Source organism: Mustela nigripes, chromosome 4 (assembly GCF_022355385.1).
Source record: "Mustela nigripes isolate SB6536 chromosome 4, MUSNIG.SB6536, whole genome shotgun sequence".
Taxonomy (NCBI): Eukaryota; Metazoa; Chordata; class Mammalia; order Carnivora; family Mustelidae; genus Mustela; species Mustela nigripes.
In genome coordinates, this window is record NC_081560.1 from 87,408,161 (window position 1) to 87,427,359 (window position 19,199).

Genomic DNA, 19,199 nt, shown 5'->3' on the forward strand with positions numbered 1-19,199 from the left:
AAAAAAAAAAAAAAAAAAAGAATCAAACCTTTTTAGGGGCTTCTCTTTTTTTTTTTTTTTTAAAGATTTCTTATTCTGGCAGAAAGAAACACAGCGAGAGAGGGAACACAAGCAGGGGGAGTGGAAGAGGGAGAAGCAGGCGTCCCATCGAGCAAGGAGCACAATACAGAGCTCGATCCCAGGACCCCAGGACCATGACTTGAGCTGAAGGCAGATGTTTAATGACAGAGCCACCCAGGCTTCTCATTTTATTGTTCTAAGTCTTTAACCATTAACTGAACAAAATATGACAGAATAATGGCGCCTAACAAAATGTATTAAACGGTAGCTAAAATGAAGTCTGATCCTCCGCATCAGAACTGACTGTACTGATGACCTTTCTTAACCTTCTTCTGAAGAGGCTGCCAGTACTTAAATGAAGCAGCTTCTGTGACTCTAGAAGGTCAGAGTCACTGGTCCTCCTGCCTAAGAAATTGCATAATTCTCTTCAGACAGAATAGATTTGGGGCTAAGAAGCCCTGTCGGGCCAGGATGGGTGATAAAGGGAAGACGACAGCAGAAGTGTGACTTCTGTCCACGTGTGCCATTACCTTTGCTTTGTTCCATGGCCACGGCTGGCAGCCCGAGTCACACTGCCTTATTGGTGCTTGTACACTGATACTGCTGGAGGAACATGTTAGGAGTGCATGTGCTTATTAAATGCACGCAACCTGACTCAAGACACCCTGTACGTGGAAACCCTCGAAATCCTGGTCGTTCCACATACCCTGCAGAGGGTGGGGCTGTGCACAACCCGGACCACCACCCGGAGCATGACATCATCATATATAAACACACTGGTTTTCTCACCTAACCACACTGTAATTCTAGAGAACTGTTTAAAGAATGAAACTAACAGTGAACAGGGGAAAGCACTATAAAACCAAACACTAGTGGGGCGCCTGGGTGGCTCAGTGGGTTGAAGCCTCTGCCTTCAGCTCAGGTCATGACCTCAGGGTCCTGGGATGGAGCCCCACATCAGGCTCTCTGCTCAGCAGGGAGCCTGCTTCCCCCTCTTTCTCTCTGCCTGCCTCTCTGCCTACTTGTAATCTCTGTCTGTCAAATAAATAAATAAAATCTTAAAAGAAACACACACAAAAACACAAAGCACTAGTTATTTCTTCCATTCTCTGGCTAGACCAGAGCTAGAAGAACAGTCCTCGTATAATTTTAAAATCACCACTCCTGTTTTTCTTAAAGAAAAAGGAAACCATCAGACCAATTTCTTTGTACAATGTTCCAAGACTCTAAACTTAAAGTACTAAAAGTTATGGGTTACAAGAATCTAGGGGCACATCCTACTTTTGGTTTCAGCTCAGTCATGATCTCGAGGTTGTAAGACTGAACCCCGTGGCAGGCTCTGTACTCAGCGTGGAGTCTGTTCAGATTCTTTCTCCTTCTCCCCCTCTCCACTCACTTTCTCTCTCTCTCTCTAAAAAAACTTTTAAAATTAAAAATAAATCTTTAAAAAAAAAAAAAAAAGAATCCAGTGTGGAAGCTTAGAGGAATCACTTCACCATGTGGGGCATCAGTCTTCCTCATTCAGAAGACAAGTGTGGAGGAATCACTGGATCTCCAAGCTCTTCCTTGCTGTGATTTTTTTCTCATTCTATTCATCTACGTATGCCGGGGCAAAAGGACTAGTGAAATGCTGTTGATTAGTTAATAAAAATGCATCATTATAACTGAGTTGCATCATTCATAAATGAACTTTTACATTCTACCACCTCAACTGTGTTTAAGTTAGAGGGGAAATGACAATTTTAGGGGCACCTGGCTAGCTCAGTTGGGAGAACATGGGACTCTTGATCCCAGGGTCATTAAGTTCAAGCCCCATGTTGGGTATGGAACCTACTTTAAAAAAAAAAATGACAACTTTGGAAATGTGGTGATTCCTCCTAACATTTCCTTTCAGTGAGTGAAGGAGGTAGAATGACAGGCGATAAGGCGTGTGAATCTTTGATTTCTTCACATGAGCTCTTGTTGTCCACGTGTCTCTCAAAGCATGACCACGTCGCTGAGCTACTTGTTACTCTAATGTCCCAAAACACACTATTTTGTACCACATGCCCTCACACGTAACAAACAATACAAAGGAACACTAATGTGTTGACCCCTGGATAAAAGGCTGGCTGCGCCGGACTCACAGGGGACACAATGTCAGTCACCACCCGGTAATTCCACATGCAGAGAGAGACAGGATTTACCTCACGCACAGGTATGGTGTGATGCCACTGAACTCTTGGTGGAAATTCTTAAGTTCAGAACCACAAAAATGATCAGATCATAGGAGGTAAGTAGACAGAGCCTTATTTCTAGAAAAAGTTAACTTCAGTACATCTACTTCAAAACATTAAATGTAAAAAAATTGCATGGAAAATGCTCAATTTGCATTTATATAAAGTATCACTACAAACAGCTCCCTCGTAACACCTAGTCCTAAGAAACAGAAGGCCTTTAATGCTCTCCGTGAACTGACTGCTTTCAACTACCAGAAGGGTGGCCACAAATAAGCAGTTCCATTTCTGTTACTACCTGTTAAATATTTGACAGCCCCTCCGAGAGAAGCAGGGTAACAACTGTGTTCTTCTCCAGGAGCCTTCAGACTGCCACACCAGGCCTAAGATAGCGCCAGGAACACGACGGCTCCGTGGGCCGCGAGAGCAGCAGAAGCCGCGCAGGAGCAATGGTAGCGGAGGGACCCAGCGAGCACCGGTGGGACAATGCACAGCTCCGCATGCCCAAACACAACTTTCCCACTTGTTTGCTTGGAAATAAACACTTTCATCTACGCGGAAACCTTAGAAGGATCAAAGATACCACCACAGCAATAAATCCATAATCGATATCCTCTCCTTTCAACTACAAAAGCTCAGAAAAAAAAGCAACAAATTATTAACCACAAAAATTCTGTAATCATGACTAACCATATAGAACAAAGAAAAAAATACTTAAGGTTTGACAGGCCAACCACCTGTCCTCAGGACAACCCTATCCATCTAAACAAATAAGGAACCAGTCTTTCTTCTTTTTTTTTTTTTTTTAAGATTTTATTTATTTATTTGACCGAGATCACAAGTAGGCAGAGAGAGAGAGAGAGGAGGAAGCAGGCTCCCCGCTGAGCAGAGAGCCAATGCGGGGCTCAATCCCAGGACTCCGGGATCATGACCGGAATCATGACAGGACTGGAAGGCAGAAGGCTTTGCCCACTGAGCCACCCAGGCGCCCCAGAACCAGTCTCTTAAAAATCTTAAAGAGAGGGGCGCCTGCATGGCTCAATGGGTTAAGCCTCTGCCTTCAGCTCAGGTCATGATCTCAGGGTTCTGGGAGCAAGCACCGATTCGGGCTCTCTGCTCAGCAGGGAGCCTGCTTCCTCCTCTCTCTTTCTCTCTCTCTGCCTGCCTGTGATCTCTCTCTCTGTCAAATAAATAAATAAAATCCTTTTAAAAAAAAAATCTTGAAGAGAAACACACTCCACAAGCTCTTGTGGTAATCCACTTCAATGTTTACTAATCACAGCATCAAGGAATTTACCTACCCTCTGTCATTCAAATGGTAAATACTGCCATAATGCTACCACCCCTTCCCAGAGCAAATGCATGGTAACATTTTGCCACCAGCTCTACAACACATCTTGCAACCTCTGATTCAATCCTAGAGGGGAAAATACATTTCTTAAGAGTTTCTTAAAAAGTCTGAGACCGGACTTTAATGCTCACAGGCACATGTGTAAATTCTACACATGGGCGGAACATTTCCCTTGCTAAACCCTGTCAATGGCTCTTGGTAAACTTCAGCATTAAAATCCAAAAGCCTGGCGGGGCGCCTGGGTGGCTCAGTGGGTTATGCCGCTGCCTTCGGCTCAGGTCATGATCTCAGGGTCCTGGGATCGAGTCCCGCATCGGGGTCTCTGCTCGGCAGGAAGCCTGCTTCCTTCTCTCTCCCTCTGCCTGCCTCTCAGTGTACTTGTAATTTCTCTCTGTCAAATAAATAAATAAAATCTTAAAAAAAAAAATCCAAAAGCCTGGGTGCCTGGGGGGCTCAGCTGGTTGAGCCTCCAAATCGGGTTTGGCTCAGGTTTTGATCTCAGGGTCGTGAGATGGAGCCCCACGTCAGGCTCCAAGCTGGACATGAAGCCTGCTTGAGACTCTTTCTCTCTCTCCCTCTTCCCCTGTTCATGTACTCTAAATAAATAAAATCTTTTAAAAAATAAAATAAAATCCAAAATCCTTACCACTGCACAGAAGAATCCTTGCTGCCAAGGCACAGTGTCTCTCTGATTTGTTGTCCCTACCTTTCCTACACCTCTTTCCCAGCCTTACAGAATTATCTGGAGTTCCCAAATGGTACCACAATGTTTCAATTCACTCTGAGTTCTCACACGCTCTCTCCCCAGACTACAAAGCCAATGTGAGGACTTCAACTTCTCATTTCAGCCTCCCAACAGAAACACACAGAAACACACTCACACTGCTGGACCCGCCCCTCCAAAACTCAAAATTATAGCAGGAAAAATGCAGTTTGCCAAAAATAGATCTTGACTAAAAAGGTGATTAATTTTTACAATAAAGTCAGTGAATACTTACTAAACACAACAAGGCCCTAGTTCACAACCCCCACAAGGAGGGTTAGAGGATCTTAATTACTACACACCTTTAAAAAAATTTTTTTTAAAGGAAAGCCTATCATTGGTGTTAAACGTTCTGTCATCTGTATCGGGTGAGAAGTTTCTATCATCTAACTTCCTAAAATTTCTTACAAGATTAAGATTCATTAACAAAGGCACTCAGTATCACTTCAGCGTTTCATAAATGCGGATGAATACAAGAATCTACTGTGTCTTACAGTCTGTTAAAGTTGGTTTCATGGACTCTGCTCTCGCGTATGCACACCCAGAGCAACACTGAAGCATCACAGAAGCAGCTGGATTCCCCGGAGAGAAGAGCTCGGGAGCAGGACTGGTACAGGTCAGCAGTGACTAGCACACGGTCCGCCATCGACACATGGCCATGAGACTCCCAGATACCAGTGTACGGCTGCCAGTGAGAGTGTAAAGCCCTATCTTTGGGGAGCAATGTAACACTCCTGCCCAAGACTCTCTACAAGCTGGCTTTTGCAAGCCATTCCACTTCTAAGACCACCCAGACTCCATAAATACAATCACAGTATGCCCATCCCTATCACAGATTCAGACCTATGCAGCCTTTAAAAATGAGACCATAAAAAAATGATGCTACAGAAGATTTACTTAATAACACAAGAAAGACTGCATGAGATAAAAAGCCAATTCCAAAGTAATTTGTCAGTATGATACTGGGTTTTCTTTCTGATGGTGGTGATCCTGTTAAAGTATGTCTGCTTGATTTTTTATAGATGTACTTATAGTAAAACAAAATATTAACTTCAAAAAATTAATAATGGTGACTGACCTTTAGTGATAAAAGCATGGTGCTTTTTGTGTCCCTTTTATCTCAATTTTCTAAAATGAATAAACTGGAGATATGTGAAAAAGACAGTAAAGGGCACCTGGCTGGCTCAGTCGGTTAAGCATCTGCCTTCGGCTCAGGTCATGATCCCAGGGTCCTGGGATTGGGCCCCATGTCAGGCTCCCTGCTCAGATGGAAGGCTGCTTCTCCCTCGCTCATGCCCTCTTCCCTGCTCCTGTACAAGCACACACTCTCTCCCTCTCTCTAATAAATAAAATCTTTAAAAATATATATATATAATATATATATAAAATAATACTAATCATAATTAAGTTAAAGAAAAGGTTTAGTTCTCCTGCCGGAACTAGTATATTTTCTCCTTAAAAGTAAGAGCAACATTACTTTTTTCTTTAGTCTGGCTGTCAGGAGACTTTAACACCAAATATGCCAGTCACCATGAGCAGGTGCATAGCAATGCCATGCATCTGGGGCGGGGGCGGGCGCGGGGAGGGGGCTGCTTCTGACTATCCACCATCACAACCTTCTACCCTGACCTGCACTTTCTCGGGCCCTTTCTTTATTGCATTGTAGATATTCTTCTAACTAGCCTCAAAAATCTTTTTTTGTAGGACGAGTGTGGGTGAAGGGGGAAAAGAAAGATGGAAAAATAAGGGAAAAGGGGAAGGAGAAAAGGAGGAAGGAGAAAAGGAGGTGACAGTTGCACAAACAGGATATTGCTGTACCTCTGTAATTGTCAGGTTAACTTACTGAAGTTTAAGTTCTACCATGGTGGGCACCCTTTCAGGGGCCCTTCCTACTTCAAACAGTTGAGATCTTCCTAAATTTTGGTACCTTAGTACACAGTTATTAGAGCAGTGATCACCATCAGAAAAACCTAGACACACACTTCTTAGTAAAACAATAGTTGGACTTGTGTGCCTCCCGTAGACAGATAATGCTTATAGTACTCACAGGACTTGAAAATCCTTTACTGTAAATCCACACAGGTTTGTGGCCCCCAGACTGTAAATCAACGTGCTCCAGCACAGTTTACCATGAGTTGAATTCAGACGGCAGATACTCTTTTCTTTTAAGGCTGGTACAAGTTTTGTTTTTAACTTGGATCATCATTTAAGTGAGAGCTCTGGGGGCACCTTGGGTGGCTAAATGGAGTGAGCAACTCTTGATCTCAGGTTTGTAGGTTTGAGCCCCACAATGGGTGTAGAGATTATTTAAAAATAACATCTTTACAAAATAAATTAAAAATGAGAGATCTGACATTTAAAAAAAACGAATTCTCAACTTCTCCTAAAAATCACAAAAGGCAGCACAGCTTGGCTTGTATTTCAACATGTCAGCAGCCAGCAAGAGTGGATCAGCAGCCACTTCTTTATTTACTTATTTATTTTGGAAGGACACGGGTTCTTTATAAATACTTGATGTCAAAAACACATAAAAACTGCATTACAGGACACCTGGGTGGCTCAGTGGGTTAAAGCCTCTGCCTTTGGCTCAGGTCATGATCCCAGGGTCCTGGGATCGAGCCCCACATCGGGCTCTCTGCTCAGCGGGGAGCCTGCTTCCTCCTCTCTCTCTCTCTCTCTCTCTCTGCCGGCCTCTCCACCTACTGTGATCTCTATCAAGTAAATAAAATCTTAAAAAAAAAGAAAAACTGCATTACATACCAACAGGTCAAAAGGACAGACGTGTAACACCACCAACCACTGCAGAATTAGACAGTGTGTCTTTGCATACCATATATTTGTGTGTATAGGCTCATTCGTACACACCCGTGCACACACACACACACACACCCTTATATTATAAACTCTTGGTTTACAGAAGCTAGAGTATCTTTAAAAAACTTTTTTGCCACCTGTTTTCCATCTTTCGTACCTACTCTCTTTTTTATACTGTCTTTTAATAATATTTTTGCATTATTAAGTCTTCTATAACACAGTTTAATCTCTGCATCATATTCCTTACACTGTATAAACTATAACAAATTTAGTACTCTCACATTGCAAATCATTCTGTTTATTTCCAATAGCTTTGGTATCATAAAGGTGCAGAGTAATTCACAAAAACCATTTTGGTTTTATTTTTGCCTTTGAAGCAGCACAGGAAAGGGTGTTGAGTTCTCTATGCTCCTTCTCCCCAATTCTCCCTCCCCTTCCTCTTTTTTCTTTTTTAACTGAAGTGTAACAGCAGCCACATCTCTAGATGGGACTGTGGTCTCCAGTGTTGTGGAGGCCGCACCTGCCCTCCTCACTCACTCACAGTTGCCGTGGGTAGGCAAATGTCTATAACCCCTTCACCTCACCCCTAGCCTTTATGTACGTTCACCCAAAGTGCAATAACTGGTTATTTGTGATCTTTTCAAAAAAGTGCCAAGAGCCTCCCCCTGGAGCGGTCCCTGAAACAGTGCTCAGCATACCACATGCCCAAAACACTGACCGAGTTAGGCCAGGGGTAAGACACACACCAAGGCCTCTTCTGTCAAGAGCCTATGCTTTCATGCTGACTTTGCTGCTCCCAGATTTCCAAATCATTGACTGGCTAGTGCACAGCAGCTGCTGAGAAATGCCGGACGGATGGACAGATGATGGATGGAGGACACATGTAATGTACACTAAAATTAGTCTTTAATTTCTTCCAGCCAGTAGCCGGGAGAATTCTGCTCCCAAGGGAATCTGTAATATGCTTATGAGAGCTAGAGTTATCTCTTATTGTTGTCGTTGTTGCTCTGACACTAGCTGTTCACATGTGTGCAAAATTTCCCTGCTCTGCCATTTGGGGGTGGAGAGGAGGGCAGTTCCCAAAGCACAGAGAAAGTTCTACTGTGGGTACACTAAACAGTGACAGGTAACACTTGGGACCTGGTACTGAATTACAATGAATCACATACTGAGAGAGTTATTCTTTTCCTGACTTTTCAGGCTATCTGAGTCTATCGGAGAGCATGTCTCACTTTGGTGCTAACACATATTTAAGCTCCTTTCTGACACTTGCCAGTTTAATTTCCTTTGTAAACAGAGGGAACATATGGCCAGGCCTAAAACCTTTATCAGACAAGAGAATCGAGACAGGACTTAATAGAAATTGTTTTTTAAAATTCTCGTAGGAATACAAAGATTTCTTTTTAAAGAAAATTAACCTTAAGAAAGTATTATAAAAATCTATGTTACAGGGGTGCCTGGGCAGCTCAGTGGGTTAAGCCTCTGCCTTCGGCTCTGGGCTCTGGTTGTGATTCCAGGGTCCTGGGATGGAGCCTCGCATCGGGCTCTCTGCTCAGCGGGGAGCCTGCTTCCTCCTCTCTCTGCCTGCTTGTCATGTCTCTGTCAAATAAATAAATAAAATCTTAAAAAAAAAAATCTATGTTACATACATTTATCACAACTAAAAACAAGCAAAAGACTTGTTATTAAGTAAATAACAGCAAAGGATGAAGTATAACCAAGACAAACAGCACCAAGGCGATATACAAAACACTAACATCTGGGGAAGAAATGGCTATCATTTGATGTTACCACTTTGGCAACGAGAAGGAAAGTGTTCAGATTTACTTTAATTTCCATTTTATATTATAACAAATATAAAAAATATCTGTAATAACAAACTGCATTTTTATGGTGACGGAAAAACCTGAGATGCATAACGTTGCTACTCTGAGTTAAATTAGCTTATTACTAGAACTGACTATATGTGAGAATACATATAACCATTTATGACTATATATGGCTATACTCTATTATTCTAAGCCAACATCATAAAATGATGCCCTATACCAAAAAAGTCTTCCCCAAAAGTTCCCAAATTGTAAGCCGCAAATGATGATATAAAATAAAAACATTCCACAATGAAAATACTTCTATATTTAAGTTCTTCAGCTGGGGCTAATACTAAGTAAACTAATAAGGAGACCAAATGTCACTGATACTTCCCTCTTTCAAACAGCAGCTGTGACAAATGTTAGAAAGGAGAGGTACACAGTTCTACAAGGGCTTACAACAGGTGTAATCAGACCTCAGCAGGGCTTCCTTAAGATGGGAGGGATAGCAGCAGCATAAGACTAAAGCAAGGAGAGGAGTGCAGTCAGGGAGCCTGAAGTCGGCCTCACCGGCTCAGGTATGGAGTTCTCTCTGCCAAGGACAGTGGGGAGAGAGCTGAGGGGTATCTAAAGCAGAGGGCCCTGCCTGAGCAGATCCAAGCTCAGGAAGGCTGTGCTGGCTCTAACATGGTAGCCCTGCAGAGAGGCACCAGGAAGCAGAAAGTTTAAATTGATAATAAACACAATAATCCAGAAATTACTGCATCTAGACCACATAAATAATGACCAACAGGAAGGAAGTGCAGATAATTGTCCTTTTTTTTTTAAAAAAACAGACATTAAAAGACAATAGTATACTTTTTTTTTTTAAAGATTTATTTATTTGACAGAGAGAAATCACAAGTAGACAGAGAGGCAGCCAGAGAGAGAGAGAGGGAAGCAAGCTCCCTGCTGAGCAGAGAGCCCGATGTGGGACTCGATCCCAGGACCCTGAGATCATGACCTGAGCCGAAGGCAGCGGCTTAATCCACTGAGCCACCCAGGCGCCCCCAATAGTATACTTTTATTTAGGTGTATGATACAGAAATTTAAGAGACTATGATATAAAATGTAACAACTATACAAATTTAACATTATAAAAAATGTAATATAAAATCAAAACATATCAAAAATGTTCTCATTTCTTGGTCAGACCCAAGGTGGCCTACCAGAGGTCTATGGAGGGGTTCTCAGGGCCGGGGGCGTGGTGATGGTGGCTGAGTACCAAGAACTGAGGCTCTGATTACTTCCCCGGTTCTCACCCAGGGCTTTTATGTTTTCTGTGATAGGCCTCTAATAAGGTTTAAATGAAGAAGTAATTCTGCCACTGAGACCAAGTCTGAAAACTAATGGTAACACCTGTGGCCTACAGGGCCCAGTATAAACATCAGAATTAGTCAGTGGGAGAGCAGTACCTTAGATAACTACACCTTATGATTCCCATTTGGTCTAAACTTCTAATTTCCTCCACGAAAGCTGGTACTCAGAAAGTCCCTTATCTCTATCTAATTCTCCTCCCAAAGGCTCAAACTGTTGGTCACACCCGCACACCTATCAGAATTCTGACAGAGAAAGAAAAGGGGAAGGGAAAAGAACTGGGAAGACAGAAAAAGGATGTATACAGTATCAGCCTCACCAGGACCTGGAGAACAGCTGGAACAGCTAGGTGAGTGCAGACTGGCACACTCGCTCTGGAAAAGTGGCAATATCGCTCTAACACTTAGCAATTACGCTCCTGGGCGCACACAAAACAGAAATGCACTGGTCCACTCCCCAAAGGGTATGTATACAAATGCTCAGAGCAGCAGTGTTCCTAACAAACTGCAAACATCCCACATGCTCATCAACAGCGGAATAGATAAATGCAGTGGGGCACATTCAAACGGTGAATTCTGCCCAGCAACGAGACCCAGCCAACTCCCAGCCAACTCCCGCTAAGCACAAAACACAATGGCATCTCACAGGTAATGGGGGTGGGGGAAGAAGACAGACCAAAAGTGTGTACAAAGGGTTTCTAGTTATAGATGATGCTCAAAAACAGACCCAAATGAACAGTCCTATCTGGAAATACCTTCATCTTTACCTTACTACTAAGACCCAAATGAATCCCAGTCTTAATATATTAAGAGCCAAAAACTTTATTAAGTAAACCTAGCAGAAAATCTTAATGACCTTGGGCTTGGCAAAGATTTCTTAGATACAACTCATAAAACATAAACTACAAAAGAAAGAAAACCCAATAATTGGATTTCATAATGATCTATGATCTGTGCACTTTCCCATACATACTTTCAATAAACATATTAGTAAAAATTAAATGAAAACAGAAGCAAGCACAATGACTGAATGGAGGGAGACCACACTGTCATCTCTTCTCACCACTCAGGGAAAGTCTGTCCCAAGTGCACTTGCCCTGCAAGCTCAGACTATGGCTGAAGTGACGATGAGAAAGAGAGAGACAGTCACCACTAACTACCCACCCCGCCTTGGGAGCTGGAATGGGTAGACAGAAATTACAATGAAGAGAGAATTTTAAGATCTCTTTTTTCGTGTTTTTGGGTTTTTTAAGTAATCTCTACACCCAACATGGGACCCAAACTTACAACCCCTGAGATCAAGAGTCAGACACTCTAGCGACTGAACCAGCTAGGCACCCCGGAAGAGGGAATTTTTTTGTAAAATCTGGCTATCCTTCCATGACTGCTCTTAGTTCACCACAGAGACATGGAGGAAAATACATTTGACACAAGAACAAATAAAAGACACCTTGGTCCTGGACCCTTTCCCCCGAATACCCTTGACTTATCTCTCCCATCCTGATTTTTAAATATTCCCCCTCCCTTCCCCTTATTCTTCCAGGCTTCCCTTTTTGCTTTCTGCAACCACGCATCATTATCATATGCCCTTTCTCTTTCACTTATGAGGCTCCAAAATAAGAAAAGGAATTAAAATACACACACAAAAATAGCAAAGGTTCTCTGTGTGTTTCAAATGCCCTTCTTATGCTGGGGTAGGGACAACAATCTCTATCACTTCTCACAATCCTGTTTATACAGCATCGGCAGAACATAGGCCACAGCGCCAATGTTTTTATACTTTCTCCCTCTTCCTTTCTCTCTTCTCCTGAAGAAGGTAGTTACCAATTTATAAATTCAATTAAGTGCTAGCTCTGTGGGATACTATAACCTCAGCTAGCCCTTATCTGCTACAGTATAAAGAGCCCTTTTAACCCCCCCAAAATGTCAAATATCTAACATACACACAGGAAATGATCCTTTTGGTATCTGGGAAAATGCAAACTTCTGACAGACTGTGAACTTTATTAATTACAACAACAACATTTACATTTCACAAGAGAGTTGGGAGCAAAGCTTTGTGTGAATGCAGGTTCACAAACTCCTCAAACTCCCCACCCTCCCAGGAGTCCGCATGTAAAAACTGGGAATCCTCACTCTGAGCACCTTGGGCTCAACCCTTCTTTACTGATTAAGAATTGTCGGATTTCGTTCATGAGTTCACTGAAGAACTAGCAATACAGCTGGACAAAAATTTTAATAAAGCAAAAAGTTCCTTCTGCTCACTTCAGGTCCTTCAGGGGAGGCTGTGTCAGAGGCCTCCGCACAGCGTGCGCATGCGTGCTCCCTCCCTCCCTCCCGCCCTTCCTCTCCATCCCCCTCCTCCTCCTCCCTCCTCACTTAGAACTTCTATTTGGAACTGTTTAATAAATGATTACCACCTTTTTGCTAGCTATTATCATGATTACTACTCCTTTTCCTCCTCTTCCCCACCCACTCCACCCCATAAATTTCCAAATCCCAGAAGTGTTGTGGCTAAGAAAAGTCAAGAAGAAACAAAACCTTGAAAACCTAGTTTTTATATCAAACAAACGTTCACAGCTTTCTTTTTTTCATTAAATGGGGATAGGTAAGGAAGTAACCTTCGAATGGTCCTCTCACTACCATATTTAAGATGAATACATTCACTCATTCAACAGGCAGCAATTGAAAAGGAGATTACCGGTAGTTACGATTTGCTTCTAAAATCTGCAGAAGGGGCCCCCTTGCAATCGACAGATGTTCCTCTTAACTGGCAACGACATCCATCAGGTATCACGTGGTTTGTTGTTGTTTAATTCATTCAATAATGTTCTCTGTCCTTAATTTAAAAAACCAAGTTAACATTTTCCCCCTTTCTCCAAAGCTTAAAACCAAAAAACAATTTTGTCACCCCAATGGATTTCATCCTATGAGTCAGCCATTCTGAACAGGACTCCTAGCCATTCTGAACAGGACTCCTAGCATCCCCTACAAAATAACATCCATGGACCCCCACTACTTTGTTAAAGGTAAAAATATAATCTTAAATGTCAAAGTTTTATTGAGATATGTGTTAAGAAAATATATTTTCTTATTTAGGCTCCAAAACAACCTTCAAAATTCCATATATTGCTTCTAATCAGATTTATTCCTTAATGAAGGATCCTAAGTCCACAAAAGTAAATTAGGTTTATTTTTTGTTTTGTTTCTCCCATTTTATAAAACTGTCTGAACAAGAACTGATTCAACCAACACTAGATGTCACACAGGACTAGCAATTCCCATGAAGTAGGTTAAAAATATGAGATGGAAGAATTATTAGGACATCACTGTTTGTATTTATTATATTTTATACTTAGAAATGTTGCTTCTCCACTGGATGGCCTGAAATATCAAAAGATCATTCTATGCTGCAGTAAACAAAATCAATTGTGGAAAATGTTAAGTTTTGGTTTCCTGCAAACAAGTAGCTTCTCCCTTCTTTTAAAGAAGATAGGCTTTCTTCATCATTTTTACCAAAAAAAAAAAAAAAAAAAAAAAAAGGAATACTGACCAGATGTAAATTCCAAATAGCTTTAAGACTTAAAAGGTCATGACTCAAACACTCAAACAGCTAAATTAAAACAACAACAACAACTAAGACTTTCAATAACTGAAGTAACTGGAGGACGAGGAACTGGAGGATGTGATATAATGTTACCTGATGTTACAAGCTATTACATTCATGGGCACGATATAGCATTACTAGGCCATGAATTTTTTTTTAACTTCATATTCTTGTTTCTCAAATTTTTTCAGACACTTTGAAAAGACAAAGGCTTGGCTACTCATTATTGTATGCCTTTTGAAAAGAAGAGGAAAAAAGGCGTAAGTTCAATTTTTTAATATATATATACATTAATGAAGCAACTTCCTTGCAAAGTGTTGGCTGACTCATAAACTACATTTATCACCCATGAAGTCAGCATATCACAAGGGTCATATATGTCTAAGCACCCCCAAAAGCAGAACAAACAAACTCTGGTAAAAGTGTGTATAAAGCTGTCATAAGCCTAGTGGCTGATTTCTCAACTTTGAAACCATAACCACATGCAACCTCCCTTTCCATTGAATTTAACTACAAGAGTGTAGGTAAAAAGACTTTTAAAATAGTAAATAACAATAATAATAAAATAAATAAATGTAATTACCAAAATATTTTAGTGCCTTTCCTTAGAAAAATGTATTTTAATCATAGAACCTCACACATTCCTAACGTGTTTCTCGCCAAGACTCATCCATTCTGTCCAACCTTCGATTGATCAACCCAGAATTTATGCTATTCAGAAGAGCTGACATAATTATTGCCACCATCCCACTGAAAATGCTCTTCCTGGTAACAAACTCCAACATTACAGTTGGCATCCGGACCGCCACTATTTACACCGCTACCCTCTCCCCTTCCCATCACCACCATTTTACTGGCAGAACACCCACAAGACTCAAGATTGTTTTTCATCTCAGCAAACAAGAGTGTTCAAAATCGGATGGCTAGCCACAAACCGGGAGTTAGAAACTACATAAAAATAAACACAAATGTGAATAAATTTTTCTATTTTTCAGTTTCTGAAGAAAGCAGTTAATATCTTATTTGTAATGTTCTAAATTACAGCCAGGAGCCTTTCCCTTAATTACACTAATAAATCGATTTAATGTCATCATTTTGCCATCAACTCACGTCTTCCATACACTAGTTTACTTGAATTAAACCCATTTTACCATGGTAGCTTCTTCACCTCATTTTTTTCCCCAGTGCTTTTCCTCGATCATCCTCAACTACTAAATCATGCCTCCATAATATTTTCCTAAATATTAAATCTGTGAACAAAAAAGATAACCTGAAAACTAACCACTAGAGAGACAAATCAACACACCTTCAATACAAAATATCAACATAAAGTATAAACTGTTAGGTAACCAAGAGAAAGGTAAGCATCAGCTATATGCCCAGGAACCTCAATTTAAAACATTATGTAGTATGCACAATTTTGGCAAACAGGGGTGAACACAATATTTACATATCAAAATGGGCAACTATATAGCCTCATTTCTGGCTGGAGATAAAAATATCTTAATTCCATTTATTAAGTAAAATAGCAATTTTAAGGAAATACCTCCTTTTACAGGTATAAGCATTTGACTGACAGATAAAATAATTGCTTTAAAAACACTTCTGAGTCATTTTGTCCTTACCTGCAGGCACGAACCATTACTGCATGCAGTGACTGTTCCATTTCCTAGCACAGACTTGAAGGAGCATCATATCTCTTTCAGAATGTGACTAATCTGTGGGTTTGCAATTCCTAAGCTATTTACAAATGGCACTCCCTTTCCACATAAGAAAATATTTATGACAACCAAAAGCCAAGTATTTTTAACCTACATGGTACAAATCATGTTGGTAATTTTGTAGCAACAACCTCAAAATACAGGAAGAAAATCTAATACTAATATTTCCTTAAAGAAAGCAAGATTTTTGTTTTGCAACGAAGTAAATTATTTTCTAAAGCCTCCAACAGCTGTCACACATGAACGAGCGCTCTGCTGGGCTATGGTTACATGCTGCAGCTGATTCGGCTTCACTATTTTTTAAAAAATCAATTACCCTTTGTAAAAGCAGAACAGCCTGCCCAAATACACATCTTCAATACACCACAATGACCAGCATGCAGTACAGTACATTAGACAGCAAACTTAACAAGGAAAAAAACACGTCCTGGTTGTTTCTTAGCAATGCTACACCATTAATTGTTCATGCAAGAGATGTAGCTGTACCTTTCTGAAGAGGACGACTTCTCAGAGTTAACTGACATCAGCAGCTCAATCTTCTGCTTGATTTCTGGAAAAATCAGAAAATATTCACAACCAAGATTGCCTGCCCTTGCTTTCAAGCTTTATATCAACAGATTTTTTGTCTCTGATCCCTTTTGTTCAAAAAGAGGCCACAAGATTCGCAGTACTTCTGTTAGGACTGGGATTCGATGGTGCTATAAAGGGAAAAGCTCCAGAGGCACCAGGCCTTGCTAAACTATGCACATGACTGTTTATGAAAGCAGGAAGTACCATTTCTTTTAAGCAGAGGGGTGTTTTCTTTTTTAAGGTAGAACTAGCACGGCTCTGCCAGAAGATTTCAAATGCAGCAAATTAAAACACAAACAAGAAACACTCACCACTCCATTCGATACCCTAGATCATCTGAGAAGCCTGGGTAAGAAAGGTATGAGCTGTAAGGAACAGATGTTCAACCCTTGGCTCCTTGCATTTCACCGGCCCTAAAAAATATGGCTCAGTGAATCATTTTTGTCACTTAAGAATGAAATATTAAACCAGAACCCCAATTTATAGATTGGAATTTTTTTTAATCCCTGTTATAATTTCTTGCTTGTCTTTAATTGAAGAATCTGTCTAATACCTAGTCCCTAACTCCTTTAGAAAAAGACTTCTATTTTACACCTTAATTCTCCCCTCCTCCTTCGCAATACAGCACAAGTGAACAGCAACACCCAGTCACCGAGCAGATAATATACTTGTCCTTTTAGGAAAGGACTCACAATGCCATCTGCAATAGAAATGGAAGCGCCAATTCAATTTAATTAAAAGAAAATTGCTGATACTGATTTGGGGGGGGAAAAAAGATAACAGACTAAAAGGGAAGGAGAAGTAAAAATAAAGGGGGGGGGGGACCCTAACACATTTCCTTTAAAAATACTAATGACTAACCTAAAAGTACGTAATTTTATGTGATCCAAACTGACAAGGTCCCATTAGACTATTTCACACGCGAAGCTGTTTTCCTATTCGTAAATGTGATTTCTATGCATAATAAAAAGTTCACACACCAAACATAAAACACCTGGCCCCTGAAATTCAACTAGAGGCAGTCACAGGAGTCCAAAGTGGACCTCAAGAGTTTGGAGGGTTTTACGGGGAAAACAAATCTTAATTTTTAAGAATACTGATTACAAAAATCAAAGAAATATGGAAAGATAGAAAAGGAAAAGGGAATAAAAATTAGTTTAGTTTGGGGGGTTTTTTTGTTGCCTAAAATACAATGGACCTGTTCAGAATATAGCCTTTCAACGTTGTTAAAATAAGGGATTTTCCAAATTGTTTAAGCTCCGGCTTCATCCAGTGGGCACTCCATAAAACCGGCACGAACATGTGATGAGAGAACAGAATCTGCCACAGACTGTGGCCAAACTCCCTAACCACCGGGGAGAGCACACCACACGGTGGTTAAACGGAGACGGAGACGACGACAATGAAACTTACCTTGAGGATTCCTACGTGGTTAACAGAGTACAGCACCAGGTGCCACAGCAAACATTTACTAAGCCCCCACCCCCACCCACACCCCCAGCTTCAGAAGAGCACAGCGTTTAAGAGCTCAGGCTCGGCCACCAGCAGCCGTGGATATGAAGGCAGGCTCCTCCAACGTTTTTAATAGCCACATGACCTTGGGGAAATTACTTAGACTTTCTAAAAGCCTCTATCTCCTCTCCTATAAAATGGGGATAATAATGGGGCTCAGAAAGGGCTGCTGTGGGGATTTAATGAAATACAGTGTTCTGTGACAGTCATGCAGATGGAGGGTCGTGCTGGACAGGGGTCAGCCCTCCTTGTCTACTGCTAGGGAGTGTCTGGCAGAGAATAGCAATCCGCAACAAATACTTGTCGAATGAGTTAATGAGGTATATACACTAGGTCTGTCCTGCCTTAAGCAGCTTTTCCACAGTTTTGATCCACCTTCTCCCTCTTGCTATCAAGCTCAACATATACTTTTTTGTCACTATAGTTTGATTATATATGGAATTGTAACTCTAATCTGTATCTCAGCCTCCCCATGTAGAGAGTTACTCTTGTTTCTCAACTAGTCAAGTCAGAAATGTGGTTACATTTGAATCCTTCTTCATTGTGGTGATTGTTCATTTCAAAAAGACAAAAAATTTGCACTTTGGTGTGCAGAAGATCTGGGCACATAAGCTGAAAGACCCCAAGTTTAGGGGCACCTGGGTGGCTCAGTCAGTTAAGTGTCTGACTCTTGGTTTCAACTCGGGTTGAGTCATGGTCTCAGGGTTGTGGGATCAAAACCAGTGCCAGGCTCAGTGCAGAGTCCACTTGTCCCTCTTCCTCCCAGTCACAATCTCTCTCTCTCTCTCAAATAAACAGAATCTTTGGGTGGGGGAAGACCCCCAAGTTTCAACTGCACAGCTCTTAGGGAAGTGTATAAACATTAGAAACAAAAGTTAAAACTTTGAGAGTTCCAAACCAAAATGGTTTCCAATAATGCACGGACAGGTTTCTACCACCATTTTCACACTTTCTTTAAACCTTCAGATTTGTTTCTAGCTCCCAAAGGACTAAAACGTTTAGGAATATTCACAAATACTACGTGAATACTGTATACTCTGAGGCCAGTGTATCCCGTCTACTCTACTACTCACTCCTCCTTGCCAATATCAGCCATAGTCTGATTCCTCCCCACATTCATTAACAACTCTAGAAGCCATCCCACAACAACACCTTCCATGCGGTGTTCACAGTGACAGACAGGTCTTCAAAAAACCCTTGGCTAAGACCTCAGCCTCCTGAACCCCTCACTCTTACACACACTACAAATTAGCTGGCTGTTCCTGTTTCATTCACGTATCTAGGATCCTTTTTTTTTTTTTTTTTCATTTAAGTCCACCAATATCTTCCTTAATGAATGATAGTCTTTCTGCTACATTTAGATTTTCCCCACACCAAATTTTTAAAATCACCCTGTTTCCTTCCAATACTTTATAATTT

At 41.1% G+C, this 19,199-nt stretch overlaps 1 protein-coding gene across 4 annotated transcripts in view; it reads right to left on the minus strand.

Moving 5' to 3' along the window:
- The window catches only part of SRPK2 (SRSF protein kinase 2), a 145,575-nt gene extending 128,977 nt beyond the window's left edge, over nucleotides 1-16,598 (minus strand). For 3 of the 4 annotated variants that reach the window (XM_059397010.1, XM_059397009.1, XM_059397006.1), the window contains exon 1: nucleotides 16,185-16,432. In XM_059397010.1, coding sequence (XP_059252993.1) covers nucleotides 16,185-16,222 — 38 coding nt within the window. In that variant the 5' untranslated portion in view covers nucleotides 16,223-16,432. Of the gene's footprint in view, nucleotides 1-16,184; nucleotides 16,433-16,579 lie in introns of those variants that run through there. The other variant, XM_059397008.1, reaches the window with a different exon arrangement.
- Between the last annotated feature and the right edge of the window lie 2,601 nt (nucleotides 16,599-19,199).